At 44.7% G+C, this 20,650-nt stretch overlaps 1 protein-coding gene across 1 annotated transcript; it reads left to right on the top strand.

Annotated features, from left to right (window-relative positions):
* The first annotated feature begins 5,276 nt into the window (after positions 1–5,276).
* On the top strand, positions 5,277–20,304 carry COMMD2 (COMM domain containing 2). The gene is made up of 5 exons (XM_036351606.1): positions 5,277–5,418; positions 5,513–5,590; positions 6,208–6,290; positions 8,062–8,235; positions 19,255–20,304. The coding sequence occupies exons 1-5, from the start codon at positions 5,352–5,354 to the stop codon at positions 19,450–19,452; spliced, it is 600 nt and encodes a 199-aa protein (XP_036207499.1). The 5' UTR covers positions 5,277–5,351; the 3' UTR covers positions 19,453–20,304.
* The last annotated feature ends 346 nt before the right edge of the window (positions 20,305–20,650 follow it).

Raw genomic sequence — 20,650 nt, 5'->3', positions numbered from 1 at the left:
TATAGGGATTATGTATTTTCATCTGCCAAGAGCATTTCCTCCTGCTGAAGAAGACTTTTCATCCACATTTAAGCAATCCTATCCTATATAATCTATCTACTACTAAAAGGGTAATATGCTAATTAGACCAGGTTGACCAGCCATCTTCCGGACATCTAACTTCCTCCTGGAAAAAGCCATGGTGGCTGAGGCAGAGGCAGTTAGGGGCGACCAGGCTGGCAGGGGAGGGCAGTTGGGGGCAACCAGGCCTGCAAGGGAGGGAAGTTGGGGGAGAGATCAGGCTGGCAGTGGAGGGCAGTTGGGGATGAGATCAGGCCAGCAGTGGAGGGCAATTGGGGGTGATCAGGCCTGCAGGGGAGGGCCATTGGGGATGACCAGGCCGGCAGGAGAGGGCTGTTGGGGGTGATCTGGCCGGCAGGGGAGGGCAGTTGGGGGCAATCAGGCTGGCAGGGGAGCAGTTAGGGATGATCAGGCAGGCCGGCAGAGGGGTTAGGGGTAATCAGGCAGGCAGGCAGTGTGGTCAGGGGTGATCAGGCAGGCAGGCAGGTGAGTGGTTAGGAGCTAGTGGTTTCAGATTGCGAGAGGGATATCGGACTGCCAGTTTTGGGCTGACCTGGCCTGCGGGGATTGGGCCTAAACTGGCAGTCAGACATCCCCCATGGGGTCTCTGATTGGAGAGGATGCAGGCTGGGCTGAGGTAACACTCCTCCCCCCCACCCCCATGCACGAATTTCGTGCACCTGGCCTCTAGTATATCCTACCTAATAAAAGAGAAACATGGTAATTAGCCGTATGTCCGCTACCCTTCCCATTGGCTAATCAGGGCTGCCGGAGTCCATTCATTGTCTTCACTAGCTGAGTTTAGACAGAGACCCCCCAAAAGCTAGTAACCTTTGAAGTTCTAGCAAAGGTCAGAACTGTGCACCACCCAGTTAATTTAGGTAATAATAGTTGAAGCATCCCCACCTTAGTTCCCTTAATTCCTTAGATACTTATGTAGATCCTTGTTGATTATTGTTAATCAGATACTCTGCCTACTCCTGGAAATCTATTGATGAGCTAATCAGATACTTTGTCTATTCCTGGAAATTGTTTGCTGATCTGTGTGTCATTGAAACCTCCTTACCCTAAGGGCTACTCCAGATCAATAAAAGATTGGAGCAGCCTGAGCAGTGGTGGAAGTCCTTCGGGACTTGTCCGCCTGGTCCCCCAAATATTGCAAAATTATCTTGTGTCATTTTCTCTCATTTGTTGTGCGGCTTCTCTTTCAGATACTAAACCCTACTCCACGCAGAACGTGGAGGGAGTCTTACTTGACACAGGGCGATATGCAAATTAACTGCCAGCCAAGATGGCAGCCGGCAGCCAGGCAGCTTGAAGCAAACATGAGGCTTGCTTGCTTCAGTGACGGAGGACTCCAACGTTTCCCGCCTGCCGCTGCCAGCCTCTGAGCTTGCAGTTTGAAACATTGTTACAAATATAGAAGATAAACAAAACCCCAGAAACCTGCTTTCAGTCAGCCGGGATCTCAGAACTGGAGTTGAAACAGTGTTTCGATTATAGAACCCAAACAAAACAGATGGAGCAGAAGCCTAAGAGCTGGAGCCAAGCCCCAGAGCTAAAGCTGGCCCAGAATAAAAAAAAAGAAAGAAAAAAAGGAGCGGTTGGGAGCTTCAGTCACCCGCCAGCCTGAAAACAGCCCTCAGCCCCTCACCCAGACTGGCCAGGCACCCCAGTGGGGGCCCCCACCCTGATACAGGACACCCTTCAGGGCAAACCAGCCGGCCCCCACCCATGCACCAGACCTCTATCCTATATAGTAAAAGGGTAATATGCCTCCCAGCACCAGGATCAGCGGAGCCGCAAGGCCTCCTGGCACCGGGATCAGCATGACAAGGGGCAGTGCCCAAACCCCCTGATCACCCTGCGGCTCTGTATGTGACAGGGGGCGGGGCCACAACCTCCCTACCCGCCCTGCTCTGTTCGTGACAGGGGAAGGCACCCCAACCCCCTGATCAGCCCTGCTCTGTGCCTGATAGGGGGGAGCTCCCCAACCCCCTGATTGCCCTGCGGCTCTGTGTGTGACAGTGGCAGCGCCCCAACCCCCTAATCGGCCCTGCTCTCTGGGTGATAGAGGGCGGCGCCCCAACCGACCCCCATGGGCCCTGCTCTGTGTGTGATAGGGTAGAGCCATAACCTCCCCATCGGCCCTGCCCTGAGTGTGACAGGGTGCGGCGCCCCAACCCCCTGATCTGCCCTGCTCTGTGTGTGACAGGGTGCGGTGCCCCAACTCCCCTATTAGCCCTACCCTGAGTGTGACTGAGGGTGGCATCGCAATCTCCCTATCCGCCCTGCTCTGTGCATGACAGGGGGCGGCGCCCCAACCCCCTGATGGGCCCTGCTCTGTGCGTGACAGGGGGGAGCTCCCCAACTCCCTGATCGACCCTGCTCCATGCGTGACAGGGTACGGAGCCCCAACCCCCCAGATGGGCCCTGCTCTGTGAGTGACAGAGGGCAGCGCCCCAACCCCCTGATTGGCCCTGCTCTGTGCGTGACAGGGGGTGGTACCGCAACCTCCCCATCGACCCTGCCTTGAGTGTGACAGGGGGCGGTGACCCAACCCCCCAATCGGCCCTACCCTGAGCGTGACTGAGGGTGGCATCGCAACCTCCTGATCCGCCCTGCTCTGTGCATGACAGGGGGCAGCGCCCCTATCAGCCCTGCTCTGAGCCCGACCAGGGGCTGCACCTAGGGATTGGGCCTGCCCTCTGCCACCCGGGAGCAGGCCTAAGTCAGCAGGTCGTTATCTCCCGAGGGGTCCCAGACTGCGAGAGGGCACAGGCCGGGCTGAGGGGCCTCCCGTCACCCCCGAGTGCAGAAATTTTTGTGCACTGGGCCTCTAGTATATATATAAAAGCCTAACCAACCAAACAAGTGGCCGGTCACTATGACACACACTAACCAGGAGGGGGCAGACACTCAATGAACAAGCTGCTGCCTGGCTGTCAGTGCACTCCCACAGCTGGAGCACCGCTCAGCGCGCCTACCAAGTGGTGGTGGCAGCAGGCGCAGTGGGGCCAGGAAACTGGAGCTGCGCTGCACCTGGCCTGGGTTCAGGCTCCTCCCCAGCCACCTGCTGCTTCGTGCACTACTACATCCCTTGGGGGATGTCAGAATGCTGGTTTTGGCCCGATCCCCGCAGGCCAGGTTGGGCCAAAACTGGCAGTCCAACATCCCCCATGGTGCTCTGGATTGCGAGATGGCACAGGCCAGGCTGAGGGACCCTACCGGTGCACGAATATGTGCACTGGACCTCTAGTAGTCTATAACAGCTTCGGGTTTGCCCTGGCTAGCTTGTTTCAGTGGTTGGGCATAGGCCTGCACACTAAAGGGCTTCAGGTTTTCCAAAAGCATGTACCTGGGCTGTAGGTTCAATTCCCCAGCTCAGGTTCGGGAGCATGCTTGGGAGCCAATCTCTCTCTCTCTCTCCCACCCCCATCCCTCCACCACTTGCCTTCCACTTTCTCTGGAAATCAATGTAGGGAAAAGTTTCAGCCAAGGTAAGAACAGTTTTTATTTTAGGGTTTGCTACTGCTGCCTTTTGAAGTTTTAGTAAATTCAAAAACTAATAGAAAACATCAGAACGCAGCTTTATTGGTTCTAAAAGCTATTAATGAAGAGAAGGGGGGAGCAAGAGGAAGCCAAATATCTAACCATTATTGAAAATATAAATTATAGAATGTTCGTAGAATGGAGTAGCATGCTAACATTAAAAATGATTTTGTATCCTGGTGGGCATGGCTCAGTGGTTGAGCATAGACCTACTAGTATAAACTAGTAGGTCTCCTGATCATGGTTGAATACCCCATCAGGGCACATGCCTAGGTTGCAGGCTTGATCCCTAGTGTGGGGTGTGCAGGAGGCAGCCGATCAATAATTCTCTCTCATCAACAAATTAACAAACAACAAGTGCTGGCGAGGATATGGAGAAAAAGGAACACTCGTGCACTGCTGGTGGGAATGCAGACTGGTGCAGCCACTGTGCAGAACAGTATGGAGTTGCCTCAAAAAACTAAAAATGGAACTCCCATTTAACCCAGTGATCCCACTTCTAGGAATATATCCCAAGAAACGAGAAACACCAATTAGAAAGGATATATGCACCCCTATATTCATAGAAGCACAATTCACCATAGCTAAGATTTGGAAACAGCCTAAGTGCCCATCAGTAGATGAGTGTATTAAAAAAGTGTGGTACATCTACACAATGGAATACTACGCTGTGGTAAAAAAAAAAAAAGAAGGTCTTACTATTTGCAACAGCATGGATGGAACTGAAGAGCATTATGCTAAGCAAAATAAGCCAGTCAGAGAAAGATAAATATCACATGATCTAACTCATTTATGGAATATAATGAACAACATAAACTGATGAACAAAAACAGATCCAGAGACAGAGAAGCATCGATCAGACCATCAAACCTCAGAGGGAAGGTAGGGGATGGTGGGGGTAAGGGGGAGAGATCAACCAGAGGACTTATATGCACGCATATAGGCCTAACTAATGAACACAGACAACAGGGGGGTGAGGGCATGAATGGGGGGGGGAGGTAATGTGGGGATAAGGACACATGTAATACCTTAATCAATAAAGAAATTTAAAATAATAATAATAATAATTCTCTCTCATCATTGATGTTTCTATCTCTCCCTCTCTTTTCCTCTCTGAAATCAATAAAAAAAAATTTTTAAATGATTTTGTAGAAGACCAGTTAATGGTAAATAAGTGTTTCATGGTATGCTTTAAATGGAAAACAAACAAAAAACAACACCGTTATAAATGTAGGCATAATGTGATTCAAACTTGTCTTTTAAAAAAACCTGTGTATAGTTTTGCTAACCTGTACCTTTTTAATTTGTAAAAGAAATGCATAATATATTTGTAATAAAAAAATGTAAAGAATGAAAAAAGTCTCAGCTTCCTTACCTTTAATGAGAACATGGTAAGAACAGTTCCAGACGCAGTGCTTAATAACTGTTAGCTATTGATATAAATGTAAGCTCTGCGGCGGTAGAGGGGCGTTCGGATTTTAAACACCTTTTTGTCTCCCACAGAGCCTAGCAACTTGCCCCCCAGCCTGCTACATATTTGATAGTATTTGCGATCAGAAGAATCCGCTAACCCCCGCGCCGCAGCTCGCACCCCAGGGCTCCTTGGAGCAGGGGACCTACACAGCCCAGAACCCAAAGCTCGGGACGCTGACGCGTCGGACCTCCTTCGCGAGCGGACGCGGGACCGGAAGTGGCGAGGGCGGGGTCCGCGCTGAAGGGAAAGTGGAGGCCCCGCGAAGATGCTGCTGGACCTGTCCGAGGAACACAAGGAGCACCTGGCCTTTCTGCCGCGAGTGAACAGCTCGGGTCCGGGGCGTGGCAACGGGGGGTGGCGTTGTGGGGTCCGGGAGGGAAGCCGCGGGAGCGCCCGGTGCTCACGGTTTCCTGGCTTCCGTTGCAGTCGTCGCCGAGTTTGGGCGGATTGCGGTGGAGTTCCTGAGGCGAGGAGCGAACCCCAAGATCTACGAGGGCGCCGCCAGTAAGAAGGGAGGGGCGCGGCCCCGCAGGCTGTGCTAGCCGTTGTCTGTAGCCCTGAGAAAGGGGTGGTTGCGTCTCCGAGGGTCTAGTGCCCTTGTGGTAGAGTAACGCCCGGAGGGCCCTTCAGTCCGGGCTCAGGGCCTGCCGGTTTCCTAAGAAGCCGTGAGGTTTTTAAAGCTTCTATCAGTCGGCTTCCTCGTGGGTAAAATAGACATACTACCGCCTGCGAGACATACCATAAGGCTTACGCTCACCGAAGTGTGTGGACTAGCCCGGTGAGCCGCATCACGCCAGTGTTCGGTTATTATTGTTCACACATTTTCTTTTGGTGAAGCATTGTTTTTTCCCGATGCAGGAGAGCAGGTTCTCAGATTAAGTCGGTTGCCGCAGGTCTGGCCTCGGGCGGCTGCATTGGTGAAGAAGGAAGGTTACAGCGGGCACTCCTGAAGGCATGGGGCTGGGAGCGAGAAGGAGCGGGACGCTGTTACCACCTCATTATTTTTAATTGTTTGAAAAAAAAAATGGAATAATGGACAATATTTAGTCTTAAATAAGAGTTTGAGTAAAAGGATAAAAACCACACAATAATTTATTTGCTCATTTTTCCTTTTTTCTCAGGAAAACTCAATGTGAGTAGTGAGACTGTCCAACATGGCGTGGAAGGATTAATATACCTGCTCACTGAAAGCTCAAAGCTCATGGTAAGGGCTTCTGTGGACTATCTTGCATTTCCCAAACCTTAGGAAGGTCATGCATACTCAACATCAGGGGTCCTCAAACTTTTTAAACAGGGGGCCAGTTCACTGTCCCTCAGACCGTTGGAGGGCTGGACTATAGTTTAAAAAAAAACTATGAACAAATTCCTATGCACACTGCACATATCTTATTTTGAAGTAAAAAACCAAAACGGGAACAAATACAATATTTGTATTTGCATGTGGCCCGCGGGCTGTAGTTTGAGGACCCCTGCTCTACATCATATTTCTGGCAATACCTGCTTATTTCAGTAATGTTATTCATGGCTTATGATTGATTTGGTGAAGCCAGGCCTAAACAATCTATACTGCGGCTGCGAGGGCCCAGGGCAGGCCAAGGAGGCTGGAGAGGTGGCAGCAGCAGAGGGGTGATGGGGGCCGTGCCTTCTCCTGATCAGTCCAGTTGCCTCCCATAGGGGAGGCCAGAGGCAGCAGCAGTGGTAGGGTGATGGGGTGCACCTTCCTCTGATTAGCATGGTCACCTCCCACAGAGGGAGACCAGACTGTGGTCCTAGACCGTCAGTAGAACATCCCCTGAGAGCTCCCGGACTGTGAAGGGGGACAGGCCAGGCAGAGGGCCCTCCCCCAGGACCCGGGTGCCTGCAGCAGGCCAGAGGAGAGAAGCCTGGGTCCTGGGTGTGGGGGCCGAGGCAGAGGCAATTAGGGGTGATCAGATATGCAGAGGAGCAGTTAGGGGTGATCAGGCTGGCAGGGGAGCAGTTGGGGGCGATCAGGAGTCCTGGGTGCCTGCAGCTGGCCTGGGTGAAGCCACCCCGGTCCCGGGTACCTGCTGCTGGACAGAGGGAGGGAAGCCCGGGTCCCAGGTGCCTGTGGCTGGCCAGAGGAGGAAAGCCTGGGTCCCAGGTGCAGGGGCTGAGGCAGAGGCAGTTAGGGGTGATCAGGTAGGCAGGCAGGTGAGTGCTTAGGAGCCAGCAGTCCCAGATTGCGAGAGGGATGTCCGACTGCCGGTTTAGGCCCAAACCTGCAGGATTTGGGCCTAAACCGGCAGTCGGACATCCCCCAAGGGTCCCGGATTGGAGAGGGTGCAGGCCGGGCTGAGGGAGCCACCCCCTACCCCCTCTCCCCCGTGCACGAATTTCGTGCACTGGGCCTCTAGTGTATAACAATCTGCTGTCATGCATACCTTCATCTATAATAATAATAAGGTAATATGCTAATTAGACCGGATGTCCTTCAGGACAAAGCCGGGTCCCCGGTGCCCTCCAGCTGCTGGAGGGAAGCCTGCCAGAGGGAAGCCAGTGCTGGCAGCCGGTGGAAGGAAGGCCTACTCTTGCATGAATTTTGTGCATGGGGCCTCTAGGGTTAGTGTAAATTAAAATTGCCATTAATTCTGCATGTTACTGAACCATATACCATAGTATGTATCCTAAGAGAAGGGAGAATATAGTGATTTACCTTTTTGCATATTAGCAGCATCTGGCGTGATATAGAACAGGAGAGAAAACGGGGCATTTTAATAATTCTTTATTTTTATATTTTAATAAAGTATTTTTTTGTCTCAGAAACTCAGATTTTAAAATAGTGAGCAAGGGTTGCCTTTAATTAAGGAGTGTTGTTTCTTTTACCAGACAGAATTTGGGGATTTATCAAAAGAATTCAGGGATTTCATATTCTTTTGTGTAGTAGTATATCAACTGTTTTAGCATTTTCTAGACAAAGATAAATTTTGATGTTCTGTTAAACTCAATCACTTTAGATTTCCGAACTGGATTTCCAAGACTCTGTTTTTGTTCTGGGATTCTCAGAAGAATTGAACAAATTGTTGCTTCAGTTTTATCTGGATAACAGAAAGGAGATCAGAACTATTCTGAGTGAACTGGCACCAGACCTCCCCAGTTACCACAGCCTTGAATGGCGACTAGATGTACAGGTATGGCTTTTTATTGTTATTAATCTGAATTAGATACAAGATTAATTTTAGGTTTATGTCCTCAGGCCTATTCTTTACCACCTTAACCAAACTCTGGTTTGAAACTTGAGAGGTTTTGTTTGTTTGTATGTCTTTTAGGTAACATTTTTTTAAAATTTATCTTTATTGTTGAAAATATTACAGGTGTCCCCTTGTTTCCCCTCAGTGGCCCCCTGCCCCCCATTTTAATCCCCTCCCCAGGCCTTTTAACCAAAGAACTTACATGCATATATGCATAACCCATAGACATAGACAATAGTGTGGTGAAGGCCTGAAACTAGTTTTTTAATGTTCATTTTTCAGGCCATTTCACAAATAGTTCATTTTCTTATATTTTTAATGTGTCACATCAGTTTAATTTGCAAAGTTTGTAAGAAATAGGTTATTTTGGAAAAGGAGATGGTTATGCAGATTTTCTTCAGTGATGCTTAGATTTTTTAAAACCTTTTTGTTTAAATAAATACACACATAGAAAAGTGCACAGGTCAGTGAATGTACAGTTCAATGAGTTATCTCATGGTGAAAATACCCATGAAACCAACACTTACCCATGACCAGCATCCCAAAAGTGTCTTCCTCATCTCCTGCCAACTACTTCCCCTTTTTTCTTTTCCTGATTTCTAATACATAGATTACTTTTGCTGCTCTTTAACTTTATGTATATGGAATGATTCAGCAGTGCTCTTTTGTGCCTGGCTCTGGCTTCTGTACATATTATATTTGTGAGATTCATTTGTTTTTAAAGCCATATAGATAACCAAAAGGTAGTTGTCAGACTATTGCATGTAACCCTTCTTCAAACAGTGACAGATTAAGAGATGTTTATTGATTGTCATCCATTTACTTTGCTAAATGCTTTGGGAAACAAAGTGTAAGATGCTTTCTCAGCTGGAAAAGATATTGTCATTTAGGAATATTAGATGTTCTCGAAATACCCTGTAATTAAAAATAGTTATGGCCCTAGCCGGTTTGGCTCACTGGATAGAGCGTTGGCCTGGGGACTCAAGGGTCCCAGGATCGATTCCAGTCAAGGGCATGTACCTTGGTTGCAGGCACATCCCCAGTAGGGGGTGTGCCGGAGGCAGCTGATCGATGCTTCTCTCTCATCGATGTTTCTAACTTTCTATCCCTCTCCCTTCCTCTCTGTAAAAAATAAATAAAATATATAGTTTAAAAAAAATAGTTATGAAATACTAGAGGCCCGATGCTTAGATTCATGCACCGGTGGGTTCCCTTGGCTTGGCCTGTGGGGATCGGGCCGAAACCGGCTCTCCAACATCCCCTGAGGGGTCCCGGATTGCGAGAGGGTGCAGGCCAGGCCAAGGGACCCCACTGGTGCACGATTGGGACTGGCGAGGGACCGCGGGAGGGGTCCAGGGCATGTCCAGCCCATCTCTCCCAGTCCCAATTGGCCATACCCCAGCAGCAGGCTAACCAACCAATTGGAGTGTCTGCCCCCTGGTGGTTAGTGCGCATCATAGTGACTGGTCGAACAGTTGGACACTTAGCATATTAGGCTTTTTTATTATATAGGACTAGGGGCTCAGTGCACGAATTCGTGTACCTTAAGAGGAACTGTGAGCCACGAGGCTGTGGTGGGCACAGGAGCAGGTATTGGCCCATCCTCCGCACCCCCACCCGGCCCCTCTCACCGTGGCCCCCCAGTCCCCTGTCTGCCAGCAGCCCCGCTCCCGCTGCCCCCACACACTGACAGCACTGGCCCCACTCATACCTGCTGACGGCACAGGGTGATTGGGGCTGGTGCCAGCAGTGGGTGTGAGCGGCGGCTGCTGTCCTGATTGCCCCTCAGGAGCAGGGGGAGGTGGAGAAGCCCTCAGGGGCGATAGGGGCCTGCAGCCGTTGCTCGCACCCGCTGACAGCACCAAGTGATCGGGGCCGGCACCATGCGCCAGCAGCAGGTGTGAGCGCCCAGCGGGACTGCAGCGTGCGGGAACAAAGTATTTTCAGTAATGACCAGAGGCTTGCTGCGATGACAGTGACTGGTGCCCTACCTATGTCTGGAACCCCCACTCACCTGCTCCACCATCCCGCCATGGCCAATGCTCACCATGTTCCACGCTCTGCCTCCTGCTGCCAACACCCGCCATGTTCTGCACATGCCCCCTGGTGATCAGCGCATGTCATAGTGACCAGTTTTTCGGTTGTTCCACTGTTGGGTCTATTTGCATAGTAGGGTTTTATATATATAGATGGTTTTGGAGGAGGGAAAAGAATAGAATTGTGTAAATCAAGATACACTGAGTGTTTCAAAAAAGCTGTAGTTCAGGTAGTTCGGTGAATGTACACAGGAATGATTCAGAAAAGTCTGAACAAAAGGGGGTGAAATCTCAGAAGGATAAATGAATAAAGAAAACTAGGATAAATATTCTTGACAGAGGAGACAGTGTAAGCTGTAAAGGCCCACATGCATATGGGAATAAGCATGTTGAATATATCAGCGGTCGCCAACCTTTCAGACCTCACAGATCACCAGTTGGCAACCGCTGGAATATGTGGTTTTTAGCACACTAGCCTAGCCAAACTGAACTGCATATTGGAATGACCTGGGAGCTTTAAAAAATTCTGTGCTCCATTCCCCACCCCACTTCCCTAGAGATTCTGACTTATTGGTATGGGGTTTGGCCAGGGCATCAGTATTTTCTTAAAATAAGTTTTTTATTGATTTAGGGAGAGAGGAAGGGAAAGGGAGAGAAAAAGAGAAACATCAACATGAAAGAGAAACATCAGTTGGTTGCTCCCGCACATACCTCGACTGGGGATGTAACCCGAAACCTGGGCATTTGTCTTAACTGGGAATCAGAATCAAACCAGTGACCTTTCAGTGCATAGGATGATGCTTATCCAACTGAACCATAATGGCCAGGGTTTAGGATTTTTTTAAAAGCTATCCATTTACCCAGGTCATTCTAATATGCAAAAAAGCTTGTAAACCACTGTACCATGGATTCTTCCTGACTTGAATAGGTGGTCCAAATAGGTTATAGAAATTCTTTTTTTTTTTACATATATTTTATTGATTTTTTACAGAGAGGAAGGGAGAGAGATAGAGAGCCAGAAACATCGATGAGAGAGAAACATCGATCAGCTGCCTCCTGCACATCTCCCACTGGGGATGCGCCCGCAACCCAGGTACATGCCCCTGACCGGAATCGAACCTGGGACCTTTCAGTCTGCAAGCCGACGCTCTAGCCACTGAGCCAAACTGGTTTCGGCAATTGGTCCACTTTTTTGTGTCTCACAAGTCCCTTAGTCTCTGTTTACTTTTCTTCATTCTTTTTTTTTTTTTTTAATTAAATCTTTATTGTTCAGATTATTACATTTGTTCCTCTTTTTCCCCCCCATAACTCCCCTCCTCCCAGTTCCCGCCCCGCCCTCCGCCCTCACTCCCCACCCACTGTCCTCATCCATAGGTGCACAATTTTTGTCCAGTCTCTTCCCGCATCTCCCACACCCCTTTCCCCCCCAAGAATAGTCAGTCCATTCCCTTTCTATGTCCCTGATTCTATTATAATCACCAGTTCATTCTGTTCATCAGATTATTTATTCACTTGATTCTTAGATTCACTTGTTGATAGATGCATATTTGTTGTTCATAATTTGTATCTTTACCTTTTTCTTCCTCTTCCTCTTCTTAAAGGATACCTTTCAGCATTTCATATAATCCTGGTTTGGTGGTGATGAACTCCTTTAGCTTTTCCTTATCTGTGAAGTTCTTTATCTGACCTTCAATTCTGAATGATAGCTTTGCTGGATAAAGTAATCTTGGTTGTAGGTTCTTGGTATTCATCACTTTGAATATTTCTTGCCACTCCCTTCTGGCCTGCAAAGTTTTTGTTGAGAAATCAGCTGACAGTCGTATGGGTATTCCCTTGTAGGTAACTGAGTTTCTTTCTCTTGCTGCTTTTAAGATTCTCTCTTTGTCTTTTGCTCTTGGCATTTTAATTATGATGTGTCTTGGTGTGGTCCTCTTTGGATTCCTTTTGTTTGGGGTTCTCCGCGCTTCTTGGACCTGTAAGTCCATTTCTTTCACCAGGTGGGGGAAGTTTTCTGTCATTATTTCTTCAAATAGGTTTTCAATATCTTGCTCTCTCTCATCTTCTGGCACCCCTATAATTCTGATGTTGGTACGCTTGAAGCTGTCCCAGAGGCTCCTTACACTATCCTCGCATTTTTGGATTCTTTTTTCATTTTGCTTTTCCGGTTGGGTGTTTTTTGCTTCCTCGCATTTCAAATCATTGACTTGATTCTTGCGCTCCTCTGGTCTGCTGTCGGGAGTCTGTATAATATTCGTTATTTCAGTCCATGTATGCTTAATTTCTAGTTGGTTCCCCAATATAACATCGAGGGTCTCATTAATTTTCTTGTAGATCTCATTAAGTTTATCGGCGGCTTCTAAACAGTTCTTGAGAGACCTTAAAAGTGTGGTTCTGAACTCTATATCTTCCATTGACAATTTTGTCCTGTTCTTTGTCTCCGCATTTTGTTATGCTTCCTTGGTGCACCCCCTAGTGGTCTTTGTTCGCAGTCTTATAGTTAAACCTTGATTGTTGGAGCTAATACCAGGGAGGGTTTGACCTCCAGGCCAAGTGGCTGTGAGAATCAGCTGTGTCAGCAGTGAGAGAACTTCTGTCCTCTAGGGAGGTGCTAATCTAGCCTTTGCCTGAGGCTATCCGGCAAATGCCGCTGTGCAGGGCTTGGGCGGGGCGGGTCACACAGGATCAACAGGGTGGGCCGGAGAGAGCAGTTATGGCGGCTCTCAGTCCCGTCCCCAGGGGCTCTGCCTCTCTGAGTCCCAGCACCTGCTGCAAAGCTCGGAGAGAAAGCTGCACTCGCTCTGACCGAAGCCAGACAGTCCCGCTTCTCCTGTTTGAGTCTGGGTCGCTAAAGACTCGCCCGGATCTGGAGCTCAGAGTCTGTGACTCCCTCCCGATTGAAAACGCCAACCGCGCCCTCCGCCGCCAGCCCGCTCAGCACACTCCACACCTCAGAATTTGACTTCAGCACTGCGCCTCCTCTAAGTGTCCGTATGTGTTTCTCTTTCCTCCTAGTTGTAGGACTTCCACTCAGCCAGCGTTCCTGTGGTTCTGGGTGATGTCCCTTCCGTTTTTTAGTTTCACTTTTGAAGTAGTTGTTCAAAGCAGCAAACTCCGGCGTTAACCTATGCCGCCATCTTGGTTCTCCTCAGAAATTCTGATAGAGGAGTTTAGCAGTTAAAGGTGTTATCGGTTAATAATGATTTTGTAATCAAAGAAAACACGATAATTTCAAGAGAAACATCAAAAGTGCTTTATTCAAAGTAATGTCCATTGCTAACTACACATTTTCCCCATCTTTCAGGTAATTTGTTGTGGATACTGCCCCAATAGAACTTTGCTTGTTTTGAGGCAAACCATTCAAAGCCCCAATTTTCCACTTCTTCATATGTTTTGAAGTGTGTGTGATGCCACGTCCCGTGTAGCTTAGGGTTTGGGATCTGGAGAAGGGCCGCGGGCAAATGACAAGACAAGACAAGAAATAATAATTTGGAAATTGTGGGCCAGGCAGAGAATCTCTTTCAAGAAGAAAGACTTAGCTGGTGCCCAGGCCCTGTCAACCTTTTATTCAATTTTGGATACACATATTGCCCTTAGTAAGGCAGGCAATTCTGATAACAGACAGACTATCTTAAAGGTCAATAAATATTAGTAAAGATTTACTTTGAGACTATTTGCTCAGGAAATTGCTTGAGTCACCATTGTCTTGACTAAATAATCAGTGCATAGCTTTGGCCCTTGCCAGAGCTCAAGGTTACCAGCATTCTGGGCTCCTTGTTTACACTTTTCTGATAGGGAAGAAAATGGGTTGCTTCCAACAGAAGTGCTGCTCGGAAAGTGCATGTGCCATCGATCTGAACAAGTGGTAATCTGAAGGAGCAAGGTCTGGTGAATATAGCGGGTGGGTTAATACTTCCCAGGCAAGATCTTTTTTAACGTGTCTTTAACTGGTTTTGAAGTGTGTGATGGTGCATCATCATGAAGCAGAATTACTTTGCTGTGTCTTCTGGCACATTCTGGTTGTTTCATGATCAAAGCGTGGTTCAAATTCATTATTTGTTGTTGGTAGCGATCAGTATTAACGGTTTCACCTGGTTTTAGAAGCGCATAATACACCACACCTTCCTGATCCCACCAAACGCAGAGCATTGTCTTCTTTCCGAAGTGATTTGGCCTTGCAGTCTATGTTGATGGTTGACCTGGATCAACCCATGATTTTGTGCATTTGGGATTCTCAAATCCACTTTTCATCGCCAGTCACAATTTGATACAAAGAAGACTTTCTTTCGTGCCATTGAAGCAACATTTTACTGATGACTTTTTGGTTTTCCATTTGTCTTTTGTTCAGTTGATATGGCACCCATTTTCCTTCCTTTGAAATCTTTCCCATTGCTTGTAAACAATCGGAAATTGTTTGCTGAGCAACATTTAATCTTTCTGCAAGTTGTTTTTAAGTTTGACACACATCTTCATCCAATAATGCTTGTAATTGTTGGTCTTTAAACTTTTTCGGTTGTCCTGGATGTTCTTTATTTTTCACATTGAAATCATCACTTTTATAAAGCATTTAAACCAGTGTTCACAAGTATCTTGAGATTAGAGGCCCAGTGCACGAGATTTGTGCACTGAGGGGGGGGCACCCTCTCCAATCTTAGGACCCCTTGGGGGATGTCCCACAGGAATCAGGCCTAAACCGGCAGTCGGACATCCCTCTCACAATCTGAGGCTGCTGGCTCCCAACTGCTCGCCTGTCTGATCACCCCCTAACCACTTCCCTGTCAGCGTTATCGACGCCTGCTTCTCTGCCGGCCCGATTGCCCCCAACTGCCCTCTCCTGCTGGCCTGGTTGCCCCTAACTGTCCTCCCCTACTGGCCTGATCACCTACGTCTGCCCTCCCCTGCTGGCCATCTTGTGGCTGTGGGCACTGCCATCTTTGAGGGCGTGGCAGTCAGTTAGCATATTCCCTCCTTATTGGCTGTGGGCGCTGCCATCTTTGGGTTTGGGGCAGTCAGTTAGCATATTCCCTCCTTATTGGCTGCAGGGCCTGCCATCTTTGTGATGGCGTAAGGGTCTATTAGCATATTTTCTCATTATTAGATAGGATGGAGCATGTTCACCATAAGCTTGCTGAAGTATTCAGCAGCACTTTTCTTTGAAATAAAGTAATGAATTAAAACTTCCTGCAATTGCTCTTTTTTTGGCATGAATTTCAACATTTTTAAGTGTAAAAATATCTATGATGTTAACACCTTCAGAAAATTTGACATAAGAAGTTTTGAAGCTTGTTGTCAATACAACAAAATAGCTTACATATTAAATCGCATGTATATCAACATATGTGTAACTCCATCTATTGAAAAAAATCCGCATTTTTAACTGGTACACCTTATACTTTAGTTTGATGAGTACTTGAATAGATATTAACACAAGATATGGCATGAACCAGATTATAGACTCCATGAGGGCAGGTACTATATCTTGTTAACAGCTGTGTCCCCAGCATAATGCCTGGCACATAACAGGAATTCACTGCTAAATATAAAATGGTTGGGAGGGTGGCTAGTGGTGGTAAGCACCTTCTTAAAGAAATGATTTATCAAATAATTCTTGTATACCTATCATGGGGTGTGGATACAGCAAGGGACAAGGTACAGGTTAAGCAGCAAGTCCTGCAGAGCTCATGGGGAGGAGGAGATCATTGGTTAAACCTTTATGTTTAGGTCCTTTCATAATAACTAGGTGGAGAAGTAGGGATGGTTATGTTCATGAGGTTCAGGGATAATTTATCTTATACATTTTTACCTCTATTATGTAGTGATGATATCTTCTGAATCTTGGGGTCCAGTAGCCCTTAGAATTTTTTTTGTTGTTTTGCTTTGTTGATTTTGAATTTTTCATCTTAAAAATTAGAAGGATAAGCAATTGAATTTTCTAAAGTTAAACTCAAGAGAACTCATTTATCCAGTGAAATTAGTTTGAATAGCTGGGTTACTATAAGAATTAATACAGTTTAAAGTTGAGGGGATACTGAATGAATACTGCCTCATGGTGAAATGCATTTAAGTGCTCACTTAGAGAACTAATTGATTCTGTGTGCATATTAGTTGAAATTATTACAAGGGATTTTAACTGGAGTGGATTTTTCTGCTATGGGAGGAAGACTTATCAAATGAAAACCAGCTAAAAGGCTAGGAAACTAGTAACAATACAGAACTTTTCATTTTTGAGTAACTGATTTGTCTCGTGGAGATTGGTAGTGAACCATCTAATTATTGTGCAGTTGCTTATGGGAAATAAATTAATCATAGTTGAGTTTCTAAAAAAAAGCCACTTCCTTAAATTACAAACATAATTAATGCCTTTATTAGTAGCACCAGTAAATTGAATGCATCTGACATTGGTGAAGGAGGATGTTACCTTTAAGGCTACTATATTTAAAATTGCTATTGTTATTTTTACAGGGAGAAGGACAGAATTCCATCCCCATTAAAAATAAGTTCATATCACGAACTTTGTGGGATACTGTTCTTTATCCTGCGGTACTAGTATTGTCATTCAGTTTTCTTTCTGAGAAAAAATTAGGTGTAATTTTATCTTATTAGGTGTTTGTTAGGTATATTATATAATCTTTATCTAGAAATTTTTAAAATAATGGTACACATAAGTATCTTATAAGTACATTTAGATATCATGTTGCCCTAACCAGTTTGACTCAGTGGGTAGAGCATCGGCCTGAGGCCTGAAGGGTCCCAGGTTTGATTCCGGTCAGGGACACATGTCCAAGTTGTGGGCTCAATCCAGTATGGGGCATGCAGGAGGCAGCCGATCAATGATTCTCTCTCATCATTGATGTTTCTGTCTCTCTCTCCCTAACCCTTTCTCTCTGAAATCAATAAAAATTTATTTTTTAAAAATAGACTCATGTTATCTAAAAGTGGGAGGATAGATTGAGTGACCTTAAGTCTTTCAACAAAAAATTCCTGACTTGCCCTAACTGGTTTGGCTCAGTGGATAGAGCGTCGGCCTGTGGACTGAAGGGTCCCGGGTTTGATTCCGGTCAAGGGCATGTACCTTGGTTGCAGGCACATCCCCAGTAGGGAGTGTGCAGGAGGCAGCTGATCGATGTTTCTCTCTCATCGATGTTTCTAACTCTCTATCCCTCTCCCCTCCTCTCTGTAAAAAATCAATAAAATATATATATTTTTAAAAATTCCTGACTTAATTACACCTAAATACATTTGGTCCCTATCTGTCAGTGCAGATATAGAGGGAAAAGAAGTATAAATAATGCATAACTGAATGAATAAGTAGTATTTCCAGTAATAATATTTATTCTTCTGTACTAGAGAAATGATCTTACAGAGATAATTTGCCTTACAGATATATATTTTATGTTTGGAGACTAACTCACCCAAAGGAATTAATCTATTGTTTCCAAATTATTTTGAGACATTAAATTTCAGCTTTGGATTAGTATCTTGTTTCTTTTGTGTGTGTCTTTTTTTTATGTACAAATGATCCAGAATTAATTGGAAGAAGTTATTAGTCAGAATATTCTGTTGTGGTATTAAGTTAATCCTGAAATCTTAGATTTAGATTTGTCACTCACTTGGAAATCTCTTCAGTTTGGCTTCTTGTCCTTTTGACATTACTCCAGTAGTTTTAGATAACAATCTTGCTTTCTTGTATAACAAGATGTTTCAGGTTCATCTTGTACAATTCCTGTCCCAGACTTCAATCGAATCAGCTATTCAAGGAGGTCCTGGTTCCTTTTAATGGAAAATCGCCTGTAGAGAGCACATTCTGGTGTTGGGTTAAATGCCATAATTTCCAAGTTGGTCATTGTTTCTAGTAGTTTTTTATCTTTTAATATATCACTAGTACTTTTTTTAAAAATCCTCATCTGAGGGTATGTTTTTATTGATTTTAGAGAGAGAGAGGAAGGGAGAAAGAGGGAAACATTGATGTAAGAGAGAAACATCGATTGGTTGCCTCCTATACACACCCTGGCCAGGAATCAAAACTGCAACCTTTTGGTGTATGGGATAATGTGCCAACCTACCGAGCCACCTATTCTAGGACAATAGTGCTTATTTTTAAAATTTTGGACTAGATCATACAAACAAAAGATTATAGATACTCAGTTTAAAGAAGAAGAATAAAAACAAGTACCCATTGCCAAGCTGAAGAACTAGAACAAAACCAGTACCTTTGAATCTCCCTCCCGTAATAAGAACCCCTCCCAGCACCCTGGAGGTAACCACCATCCTAAATTTTCTGTTAATTTTTGTTTATAGTTTTTTACTCGCTTGCAGTGAATGAGAGTTTCCATTCCCATCACCTGCAGTGCTCCATATGGAAAGCTTTTTAATCATGCTAGTGAAACATATCTTATGGTCTTATTGACCATTTTCTTGATTCTAATAAAGTTGAGCATACTTGCCTGTTTATCTATTTGTGTTACTACTTTTGTTAAGTGCTTATTTCGTCTTCTGTACATTCTTCTGTTCGTTTTATGTTTTGTTCCTTATAAATCAGAGCAGTTATTCATGCATTCTGGATACTAATCTTTTTTTGCTTGTATGTGTTACAAAATACTCTCAGTTTGTGGCTTGTTTTTCCACCATCTTTATGTGTCCTTTGAAGAAAATTTAATAATTTTAAAATAGTTAAATTTGTCACTTTTTTCTTTATGGTTTGTGCCTTTTATATCATATTTAAGAAATTTTTCCACACTGTAAGGTTGCATGTATGTTCTGATTTTTTTTCCCCAAAAAAAGTTTTAAAGTTTACTTTTCATTTTGAAGTCTATGCTTTATCTGAAGTTTTATTTTTATACATGGTATAAGTAATTATAAATGTTATGTATTAAGTGTATTTTATGTACTAAATTGTTATTATGCTCTTATTCCATTTAAAATCAAGCTTGCAAGCAGAAGCCTCAGGCAACAGATAAAACCATCAGTGACTATAAAATTACACCTTAATCAGAATGGAGATCGCAACACCAAAGTTCTGCAGACAGATCCAGCTACCCTGATGCACTTGGTTCAGCAACTGGAACAAGCATTGGAGGAAATGAAAACAAACCACTGTAGGAGAGTTGTGCGCAGTATCAAGTAGTCCTGGTTTTAAGTTTTATTTCCTTTTAATTGCTTGTGAATTAATGATGTGCAGCAATTACTTTTAAAAACTATTTTTTTAGTTAATTGATAGTGATAACTACATATAGATTCTATGAAAGTTTTTTTTTCCTATGACAAGATCTGAAGTCATGTTCAAAAGCTGACATAAGTTTCTTTCCTGGTGCTAAATGTGGTCAGCTTCTTGACAAATTAGGATGTATTTTCTATTTTAAATATGTAAATAGGATTGAATCAGCTGAAAGTGAATTTATACTGTTCATATTATCTGTATATATGAATGATTATACTTGTCTTAGTACTTCTTTTGACTACTTAACTTTATTATTTTCTTCCTTATTGACCAAAATTTGAAAATAAAATTCGCAGTATTACTATTACTATACTGTTACTATTCAGAATGTTTCTAGACAGTTCAGTGTTTTTGAACTTTAAAAGCAACTCATGGATGTTAATAGCCACAGAATAGTTGGAAATAAATATGAATTTTTTTAAATGCTCTATAGCTTAGGCAGTTCATGCATTTTTCTTTGCATATTGCTTAAGTTTGAATTGTCATGGCTAATTAGCTTAAGTATTTAGTAATCAAATTTGTGCAATCATATATATTACATTTTATCAAGGACTACTTTTTGCCCGAGTACCCAAAGTGTCTAAGATACATGTTGTCATTTACATTTATAAACAATGCTTGCAGGAGTAATATAATTGATTTTTAATTATCTGGCTAAAAATTACAGTCACTTTTTATATTTTTGTTTAAATAAAATATAAAGAAGGCAAAGGAAGACCATGTTTACTACATTCCAGGCTTTCTTCCTTACAAACTTGATTTTTGTTTTGTTTTCTTTTTTAGTAGGTATCCATAAGTTGTGTGGCCTGTAAAACTGATGCCGGTGTGTCAGGTCAACTTGATAGAGTACAGGGATACAGGGAGACTTAAGGGAAAAAAGAGACTTACAGAGAAATATCACATGGACATGGGATTCAGTCTTAAATATACTAGGGCCTTATTCTGAAAGTCTTATCCCCGTGGAACAACCCAGAAAGGCCTAAGAACCATGAGACTCTAAGCTGCACTCTAGGTTCTGTCAACACTTTGCTGCCTGAGAATGAGAGATTTTTAGGTCAGAGTGACATCATGTTTCTTTCTCTCATGAGAGAGCCTATCAGGAAAC

This window comes from Myotis myotis, unplaced genomic scaffold, assembly GCF_014108235.1.
Source record: "Myotis myotis isolate mMyoMyo1 unplaced genomic scaffold, mMyoMyo1.p scaffold_m19_p_2, whole genome shotgun sequence".
Taxonomy (NCBI): Eukaryota; Metazoa; Chordata; class Mammalia; order Chiroptera; family Vespertilionidae; genus Myotis; species Myotis myotis.
This window is presented reverse-complemented; position numbering and strand designations above follow the sequence as displayed.